This window comes from Dermacentor albipictus, chromosome 1 (genome assembly GCF_038994185.2).
Source record: "Dermacentor albipictus isolate Rhodes 1998 colony chromosome 1, USDA_Dalb.pri_finalv2, whole genome shotgun sequence".
Classification (NCBI taxonomy): domain Eukaryota; kingdom Metazoa; phylum Arthropoda; class Arachnida; order Ixodida; family Ixodidae; genus Dermacentor; species Dermacentor albipictus.
In genome coordinates, this window is record NC_091821.1 from 467,710,484 (window position 1) to 467,721,228 (window position 10,745).

Consider the following 10,745-nt stretch of genomic DNA (forward strand, 5'->3'; position numbering starts at 1 on the left):
ATTACAAGTCACTAGTGATTACTAACCTCTACTAATCTCTATTATAACATTATTGTTCACTAACTGTCACTATCACTCATTTTTCATTCTTTAATTTGTCTTTAATCTGTCTTCATATGGCGTGATGACGCTTTGGCAGACACTCCCAGTGGTCAGGTCTGCTGACACAAACTCCACCATGAGCCTAGAAAGACTTTCGCCTGAATATCTAAAAAAAATGCAAAACACATGTACATGAGCAGTGGCTATTTTTCTGCAGCTCTGAAGGCACAGTTAGTAGGTGGCGGAAACGCTCATGCGCAGCAATGGGAACCTCCGGTCGATCTACAGAATTGTCATTAGAGTCCTCATAGAAGAACAAATCACTTTCACACACTTTTATTCCTGTGCGGCAGCAAGGCTGCTGTGCTCCCTGAGCAGGCGCCAGAAGGACATGCCAATGAAAAGGAAGGTGTGACACAATGACACAGCATGGACAGGTGCAGCCATCCAGTGTCAAAAATTGCAACTAGATGCATTTTGACACTATATTCACCAGATGGCCATCGTAATGCACCAATAGTCTGCTGGGAAACAGCGCCACAAATGGCAGCAGTGAAAGCAATGGCACGTGAAGCAGACAATGGGGTGAAGGCACACACGGAGCTTCCTGATTTCACATTGTGGTTTTTAAGATTTGACACAAAGGTGAACCCATTTTTCTTGTGTCTGCTCTTGATAAACGTCGCTGCTTGTACAAGACTGGTCACATTTATAGCATCAGGTAGCATATAAAGCAAAAAAACTAGTGCAAATTGTGATGAAAATGCAACCCACAAACACAGCTCACCGCGACAACTAAGACAAGGAAAGCAGTTGTTTTCCAGATGTTATTCTGATAGGCATGTTGACATTGTCATGTATTCAATTATTTAAAGTGGCAAAGAAGCATAAAAATTTTGGGAAAAAAAAGGTGACATAAGCCTTCCTATTTGTGTTCTGCACTGCTTGACTGAATACAGATGTGTTGGTACGTTTCCTTTCTTTGTGCATTGTAATTGTTTTCTTTGAGATGCTTCTCCAATCCTAATGTCTGAGATACTAGGCCAATCTTCAATCTTGGTCTATTTCACACAGCTTAGCGCAACGAGAGCCATCAGTGGCTGCCGGTACACATGTAAGGCTGGCGTTGATGGTGAGTGTGAAGGCACCGCTGTGTTTGTGTTCGCAGTCGACGAACAGCAAACAGAGTCATGTGCCAAATGCAACCAGAATTTGGAAGTGCGAGGAAGAAAATTATACCTAAAAGAAAGGGGCTGAGCCGCTGAGAGAATGGCAAAATAACGACTACAAGTTATTGTTTAGAAGCGCCTACTTGCATAATGTGACGAGAGTCGTACAAGTTATCATTGAATCTACGTCTGTGGACACGACAATGAATTAGCACTGCCAACTGTATTAGAAAAAGCAGTTATCTTGCTGGTGAAGATGCTGCATAAAAATGTCTTTCACAGTTCTTTTGCACGGGCTTTGGCTTATCAAGTGGCAACTTGCTGCCTGGATCACATGCCTCTTCGCTTCCCAAATAGGCAATGTTACTGTATATGGCCAACTATAAGTATACATTTTTTTCATAAAATGACCTTCCAAAGTTTGGGGGCCGACCTATAATTGGAGTCGACCTATATGCGGAATCGTAAAGTCGACTTCTGCTGGGTCGAAAGTAGTTTTGATCGAGCTGCAAGTAGTATCACACACCATGCACACATAATTCCACAATAAGTATCAGACACGGCACCAGAGTGGGCTGCTTAAAAAACAGGAATTTATGTTACGATACGCCTTAAAGTTTTGTCCTCATACAATAGAAATGCTTCGTTGACAAACTGTGGGCGTTCCACGGAAAAGCTGGCAGTGCTGTAGGGGCTGGCAACACTACGCAGGGAACTAAACCATGTGACCAGTCACATGCGCCCACAAGTGTTTTCGTACGTTTTTCAAGCGAAGTAGTGCAATGGGTCAATGATGCCTGGTATGGACTGCTAATTGAAATTGTCCATGTGGTGTTTTTCACATGCGGCATCTTGATACTGCCGGCACCGCTTCTAACGGCAAGCAGAAGCACTGGCTCACACAACGGCAATGACCGTGACTGCATCCTTCTGTAAAGTGACGACGAGTAGTAAGCGATGTCTCATGGACGAATGTATGTTTCTTTGCATGACTCGCACTTCTGAAAAACTTATTGGTGAGCTAGGGCCGCAGCTTGAGGCCGTGTTCGGAGTCAACTTTTTTTGCCTAGTAGGGGTTCCAAGTTCGGGGGGGTCAACTTATTATTGGAGTCGACTTATAATCAACAATATACAGTAACCATAAAGGCAGGCACTCGTTATTACAATACAATTTCAGCTGTCCCTTCAACTTCGTTATATTGACAATTCACTGCACTCAATTGTACCATATAATCTCCCACCTATTTTTCATGCTAAAGTAGTGTCCAATTCATGTTCTGGCAAGGATTAACTAGAGAGTGCTGGGAAATGCCTTTGTAGCGGTACAAACATTGGCTGCATGGTGCCCAAGAAGACGATGGCAAAGAACTCGGAGTCAGGCTTAAAGGGACCCTTAAACGGTTCGGACAAATTTTGTAGACACGTAGGGTACAGCTTAAGTAGAACATTTGCACTACAATTTAAGTGAAGCGTTACATATTAATGGAGCTATAAGCGATTACAAGTTACCCTCCTCCCTATCCATGCTTTTCCTCCTCAACTCGTTCGCCGAGCGATCGGGGCCAAGCTCCGTCTTCACTGGTTCTGCGTCGCGATGCGACGTCACATCGTGTACTTCCGGTTGTTTTGGAGCCCGCCCCAACCTGCGCGAAACGTCTCCACTAGCAGCTTGGCCGTCAACCCCAAGCGAGAGCTATCGAAGCAGCATGCATTGCGAGCATTCTGTCGTAGCGCCAAACCTGTCTGGTATTCCGGTAATCACACACTTGCAGAATGTTTCGACGGAACGGTGAAGGCATAAACTCAAGCTGATGAAGGAACTTTAGCATGAACGTACGTGAGCTGCCTGATCGGTCTTCACGGTCCAGCCACCCGTTGGCGCAGAGCTTAACCAGCCAAAGAAAGAGCTAATATTGCTCTAACAAAGTGCAAAACATTTTAAACATTTCCGAAAAAACGTGTTAACGATTACACTCCTGTGAGAAATTTACACCAGCAGCATAGAAGAATACATTTTGTTACTGCTACTGTGTGTGCTTGAGCTCTATGCCACCAGGTGGCCGCACCGCGCAGACCATTCATATTTGCGCTCCTGCTCACCCCTGAAACGACACGCAAGGGGACACGGCCAGGCCTTGTCCCCTCGCGCTTGTGTTTACCGTAATACCGAACTCGAGAAACACTATTGCGTTAGTAATCTTCCGGTGTAAAGTGACGGCCGCAATTGCGCAAATCCTGGCGCCGATCGGATAGCGGCTGTCCAGTGCACTGCAGCCAGTCCGCTCATCTACTGGCTTGCAGAAGGACACAATGTCGCAGCTTGACATATTGCCAGTCGCTATGTATGCAGTCCACAATGCAACAAAGTCGAATCATAGCGCTCGCGAAAAGACAGACCGACATTGACTGCGGAGCTCTCATCAAAGACGGAGCACGTTGCAACACAAGCAGACGACACTTGCTGTGTGTCGGAAGTCCTTAAGCGTACTGAAAAATTGTTCTTGTGCATTCTCTTTATGTTACTTTTTTTCTATAAAAACAAATTAACTAACAATTAAACATTCCAACTATTACAAACATCATTTGTTTCTCATAAAGTTGGAAAAATTATCGATCACGCACCCTGGTCAGCCAACCGGATAGCTCGCCCCACTGATGTCATATGGGCGATTTCCGTCATATGGGTAGGGGCAGCTTAAAATTCTGCCGAGCAGTGTGCTGCAATCTGCAGCGATGTGCATTTTTAAAACTTTATATTAAATTACACGCTTTGCGCGGAGCACTTAGATGTGTCAATTAATGATCAGAAGGACCTACTCTAACGACTCAGTACGTTTGTAGAAAATCGTCAAAATCGTTTCAGGGTCCCTTAAAGCCTTGGTGCCATGTTCAGCTCACAGTACAGTGGACACCAGATAGGCTGATAATGATGAATGACAGGCAAATGTTCATACCTGAGAGGCAAATAACCGGAGGTCAAGGCAGACTGTGTACATGATGGGCAGGGCCCAGTTTTCTTCCTTGAGGGACTGGAAGATCTTGGTGAAAAGCTTACGGCCAGAGAGAGCAGGCTGCAGTCAAGGGCAATCTACGCAAGCAGGAGCATCTGTTTGCCTGGCAGCTCGAGCCATCTACACAATCATCCACGCATTCAAGCTGTGAATGTGCAGGCTACCTAAAGGAAACGAGTATTTCCAACCCTCTGACCCCCAAGCTTGAGAGACGCAGCTGTCAGAAGTTTGTGCTGCTGTTGATAAAGACGAACCCTATTGTGTCTTGCAAGTTCTACTCACTCACAGCACACTTTGATTTTTTCTGTGGTAATGAGTCACACATGTCAGTTTGTTTTGCTGATAACTGCTGGCTTTTTGTTGCTCATGCACATCATGTAGGCAGTTCACATTTGTTTTGCTGACACGAGTGCTGAGAATATCGTCGCAGACATTTATGTACTATGAGAAAAATTCTGTGGTGATGTCTTACTCAATGTCCTTATTGAAAAAAAATGGATAAATTATAAAATGTATTTTAAATTTGAATGTCACGTGAAACAAAATTGGCAAAGTAAAACCATCTTGGAATGTCATGCACTTCTTCAGGAAAGAGATGGAGGGTTAATTAAATTTGAGCTTTACTATTTGCTGTATTAGGACATCACATATTTTATTTTATCTACTGCACAGGCTCAAGTTTTTAAGGTTTCTTCCATTGTAGTGGGGCTTCAGATAGCTTAGACTGTAACACAGCCAAAAGCTTACAGTACTGACGCAGAGGAAGTATTTTTTATGGGATTCGTAAAGCATATTTGCTGACCATGAGAAATACCTCATCAATAAAAGAAATAAGCGTTACTTCAGATGTATGTGTCCATCTTCTCATTAAAAGGCTATTTCTACAGCATTACCAATACGCTGCATTTTACAGTTTCTGATATTCTGCATACAAAGGGAACAATTTTTTTTTTTCCGAGTACCACCTGAGCTTTTCCAATGCATTTTGTTTCTTGTAACAGAAAGCAACCTCTCAATGGCTGCGAATGACAACACCCTAAGGTTTCACAGGTCAGTAGAAGGCAAGCACACACAATCGTAAGTGGTTGCGACTGCAATACGTTTGGACACCTGTTCTGATTTTCTTTGCAGATCACAGCTGAACTTTCCCACGAGGCCATTTATTTCACCCTGGTTTCAATATTCCCACATATTTCCTTAGGAATGTGTATCCAACAAGGGTATACAACATCAATGCACACAAAAGGAGAAGGCAGAGCTTGCATTATTCTAACACGCTGTCTCCACAAACATGCAAGAATACTGCAAAGTATGAAGCAGGATGTCAAGGAAAGAACAGCACTAGCATAAACCATTGCCGTTATGTGTTCACACAGAGTAACAGGAGCAGTCAAAAGCTAACTGCTTTTTTTTAAACTTTTGTTGCCTTTCAGCAAGACCACCTGTGGCAGCCTGCACAATCCTGTCACTTGTGCTGGCTTACAGAAAGAGGTGACAAACATGTACTTGTGAGACAAATCAAAATGTGCAATTAGACAGAAAAACTACACTAATTCATAGCAATTACCTTAACACACATGTTAGACTATATAGACCTTAAGCCTGTAAATGCTCCGAGGCGTGTCCTTTTGGTAGGCATTCCATGACCAACAATAGTTTCGAGATATTGGTCTCGAAGCTGGTGTTTCGAGTGCCAATGAAATTGTGGCCCATGGTGCATTCACAATAAAACCTTCCTTGCACAATATAGGCAATAAAATATAGCAATAAAGGCAATGCCAATGGGTTTACCGAAACTTTAACAACAGATCTTTTGAAACTGGCAGGAACATTTGGATTCCTACTTAAATAAGTGCTGACTCACTTAAATTCTGCAATTGCAACATGGGTCCCAATCTAAATCAAACAAGTTAATGAATATTTGCTGCTTCATTAATTGTGATTTGTCCTTTAAGTGAAGTCATCCTCTTCATGTAGCCGAAGTGACTGAACTGCACTATCTTGCAAAGGTAATTTTTCAATATTCTCTTTAATAAATATTGTTACATGCAGAAAGACACAAACGAAAGAGACTATTTACACTGTATTTACAAGACTAATGCAGCCAAAGACCAAGATGGTAACCAGCTCGTGCCAAGCCCAGATGCCAGTCTCGGTCTTCCTTTCTGCCATATCTCATAAGCGCCTGCTGTATTACAACAACATGATCGGACATAGGAGCCATTGGTCCATAAAATATGGTATGCTTGTCAGAGTGGTTCACATGAAATGCTGTCCACATATTGTTACTGCAAGCACGATGTTTACGTTTGTTTTAATCACTTGTTGCTTGGATGACTTGAGAAGGAAGTGCTTGTTCAGAAGGGTGCGCAATGACAAACTGTGCCAAGCTTGTCATTTTCTGTCAAAAAAGTGGCATATAAACTATGAACAAATTATAGAGCACAGTATATTAACTGCATCCTTTATAGCACAATGCCAGAAATGTTCACTATCACTCAAGCACAAATTAAAATTAGAAGAAACAAGAGAGAAAGAGAGAGAGACAACAGGACTCTTTGGCTGCCCCACAGAAGTCACAGGTACTATAAGCAAAGGATATTGAACCAGGACAGCTTGCTCCTTGTAGGCATCCACGAAGTTGTAGTTGTTCATGTGGTACAAGCACCTGAAGCAAGTAAGCGTGGATCACGCTCAAGCGAATACAACTGGGAACAAGGACGATAACGAGAAACAACCGCACTAAAGGAAATAATTTCAAAAAAGTGTGTAGCCTTGCACACTCCATCTAGTGAGTGCCTGTTTACCTTATACCATAGTCCCCTCCCCAATCAGTGACTGCTTGTCATATAAAGGACAATATTATTAATATTATTTGGAGTAGTCCAGGGAAGCCGAATGAATTCCGCTAATCGTGTTTTATCATGTTTTGTATGCTACTATATGCAGAAGAGTACGCATTTGGGCTGGTTGGTTCATGATCACGAGCACTAAAAACAGTGCTAAACAACAGGACGAGGAGAGGGACACAGACAACAGCGCTGACTAATAACCAAGTGTCTATTCTTTCAGTCAGCATATATATATACTCTGCCGCTATCTCAAAGCACAGAATCAACAGAATTCAGCATGCGCAGGGAGAAAAATGTAATTAATGCTATAGGAATTTCTCTCCTTCCAATGGAAATTGCCTTTCTATCGCAGTTGACATTCTTGACCCAGTATCCTTCAAAGCACACTTGTGCATATTATTTCCATAATTCGTCACAACTAAACCATACTGCACACCTAAGCAAATACTTGTAGCGAAGTTGTATAGGTTTTTCTTTTTGTTTTGTTTGAATGTTTGTTTTGAATTGCTTTAACACTATTACAGATTTGTTCTTTCACCTTCACCTGCTACCATTTGTATAATTTCTTGGTACTTTTTTTGTTACTTCACACAGTCGTTTGTTTCATTTATCCCATTATTTATATTGTTAGATATTTGTTCTTTCATGTTTACTCACTAACAATGTATAACTTCTTTTTACTCCTTTTTTTGGTAATTCTCTGTATCCTCCCCTCACGCAATACTCCTTCGGGAGCCTGTCAGGTAAATGAATAAATGAATAAATAAATATATATGCTGACACAAAAGAATAGACACTTGGTTGTTAGCGCTGTTGTCTGTGTCCCTCTCCTCGTCCTGTTGTTTAGCGCTGTTTTTAGTGCTCGTACTATATGCATTTCTGTTTTGAGATAAGATGAACCAATTTTAACAAATCTATGGACAGTAGTTCACAACCTTACAGAGTGTCTAAGTACCAACCTTAGGTGTTGACAGACCACTTCGTCCCATGGGGTGTCCATGACGCGTTGTACTACGGGCTCAGGGTCTTCTACCTGAAGCCGAGAGCTTGCACTGTGCGCGTGCTTGCATGACAGCAACTCCTGAAAGGTGAACATGAACGCCATACTGCAATATTCGGGATGTCTTACCGTAGAACATGGACACACTGCAACGTCGCACATTACAGTCTTGTGCCATCAAATGGTACAGGAATAAGAGGTGCAGAAGTGTGTGCCAGTCCGGCCCCTACACGCTATGTATCACTGAGGCACTTGCAAGAACTCTTCATACGAGTGAAAGGTGCCTTAGAAGTCTCAAGTCATTCAGGAGTAATCTACACATCCTTGTAGCACCAGAATGCACCAGAAAAGGCAACGCAAGCTCGAACACCTCGGGGGATCATTACATACTTACTAATATCACTGACAGGGATTCTACTGGTGTATTCACGCCAGGTAAGTGTTTGTCTTTATGTCTGCTGTTAGAGCCATTGCGCGTCCAATCGAAAATGCACGCGATAAACCAGGCATTGGGTAAGATTTAAAAGATATACAGGGTGTCCATAAATGTTTACCCTGATTTCAAGATTAAATATTAGTTATATTCATGATGGCAATGCTTGTTTTATTACAGGTCTACAAGGGAAACCATGAAGTTTCTGTACAGCTGTGTCTCATCCGACAGTTTCGGCACAATCACACTAGACATGTTGCAGAATGTGTGGCAAGAGTTTGAATACCAGCTTGATATTTTGTGTTACCAGGGTTGCACATGTTGAAGTGTACTACCTGTATTAAATGTTTATGTAAGGTTCAAAACATAATGAGTAGAGGCATGTGTGGTATAATGCATGTTTCATGTATCCAATTAAGCGATACATTGTTTTGTTATCAGGGTGAACATTTATGGGCACCCTCGACATCTGCACTCTATGCCATTGAACGCATAAACAGCCGGACCGCATTGCGTTGCTTTTCACCGCAAGGAAGGAACTCACAGACATCTTTCATAATGCCGACAACCCTGTATGCACACTGGATTCCCGCCACCATCATGAATGATAGACGTGCAGGCAAGCACAGGATGTGCGTGGAAGTTTATAGGCTGAACAGGCTCTGCTACAAGTCTCACTGAGTTTGCTGCGGTGTTCTGACCTATACATAGCCTGTTTGCTGTGTAATGTGTCCCTGCAATCACAAGCTTGGTTCCATGAAACAGGATATATCTTGGCATGATCCAGCGCTGCAGTGTTGGGAAGAAGCCCTATTTTACTGCTGGATTTCCGATTCCATATCAAAGCAAATTACACTGAAAAACTGAAACATACTGTGATATGGCGATATCTTATGCACTGGTGTAGCAATTCAGGGCCGCTATTCAGCATTGCCAAAGTGGCTTCACAAGTACTTGAGTATTCGGCCACATGATCGGGTCAGCTTGTCGCAGTCACAGTCACGCTTGTCCGTCATATCAAGTGCGGTGGGGAAGGTTTTGGGAGAAAATAATTCGAACAGTTCAAAACTGCCTCAGGAAAACAGGAAAAGGATGCTTAAATTTTTAATATGTCGACATTTTACAAACAGAGATACAGGCACTGATCAATTCTAGACCGCTCACTTCCATTTCTAATGATGCTGCCGAAGCTGAACCTTTTTGGGGTGTAGGCATTGTACTTCCTCAAGCTTAAGTTAGCGAGAACTCGGAAAGTAGCACAGACACACTGGGTGCCTGGAGATGTAGACAATGAAGTATCTTCGTCTCAAGAGTTCTTGTAGAACAATGGATCCAATTCCTACTTTTCGTTTACTCACGGAATTTAAATGAAGTTTTAAAGCTGCTTCGCGGGTAATGGCAACTGTCGCCTGGAAGAGTGCTGAGCTCCTTATGGCCACTGCGAAGCTCAGATTGCAGTGAAGACTACTCTCCTGAGCCTTCGAGCGCTGCGAGTGACACACAAGGAGCGCCACCGAGCCAAATAACTGCTAACTTGAGCTGCAGCTTAGGCTTCCGGCACGGCACAAGTGCAGGTGTTTCGTACGGCTGCTGCCCAAGTACGCACTTGGGCGCGCGTGGGTTCGGTTTTTCTGTCAACATTGGTATCGTAAGAGCCACAGTAAATCATCCTCGTGGCTCTACACAAGAACATTACAGCAGTCCACAGCGCTGCATCCACTTTAATATGTATGCTGACACAGCGCTTACGACTCCGGTTCGTGCGTGCACGGACCACCAGTCGTCGAAAGTGTCACCACACGCTCACTTCATGCAGCTGGTAACGCTGGATGTAGCCGGAAGACTTACCGCTGCTTTTTTGCCCCTTCCCTGCTGCAAAGCTTCGTCGATCTGCGAGCAAATGCAGAGAGTCACACTCGCACCTTATATTCAGACGCATAAAAACTACATATGCTGCCGCACAACGCCGATCACACACGCCACCACGCTTTGCAAAGTCGTATGAGCCCATGAGTCCACTCACCTGTTGCAGATACTGGTTCATCGTGGTGTGAGCCATGGCTATGGGACTGGAAACCAAATCGTGTCTAGTTATCTAAGTACACTGGCTGTAAAACATTAAATAAAAGAACGTAAGCTTGGAAGACACGTTTGTTTACAGCGAAAGCACCGCCATTGATGGATTAGCTCGAATGTTTACTTGGATTGGATCGACGTTGTTTTTTTGGGCGTTGGGCG

The 10,745-nt window shown here is 43.3% G+C and overlaps 1 protein-coding gene across 1 annotated transcript in view; it reads right to left on the reverse strand.

The window, feature by feature from the left end:
• Positions 1 to 10,741, reverse strand: part of PCID2 (PCI domain-containing protein 2) — a 53,487-nt gene extending 42,746 nt beyond the window's left edge. The window contains exons 1-5 of the mRNA XM_070532449.1: positions 10,531 to 10,741; positions 10,356 to 10,397; positions 8,034 to 8,155; positions 6,825 to 6,890; positions 4,166 to 4,262 (exon numbers count right to left, since the gene is read on the reverse strand). Of these exons, the coding sequence (XP_070388550.1) occupies positions 4,166 to 4,262; positions 6,825 to 6,890; positions 8,034 to 8,155; positions 10,356 to 10,397; positions 10,531 to 10,566 (363 nt within the window). The 5' untranslated portion in view covers positions 10,567 to 10,741. The remainder of the gene's footprint in view (positions 1 to 4,165; positions 4,263 to 6,824; positions 6,891 to 8,033; positions 8,156 to 10,355; positions 10,398 to 10,530) is intronic.
• Between the last annotated feature and the right edge of the window lie 4 nt (positions 10,742 to 10,745).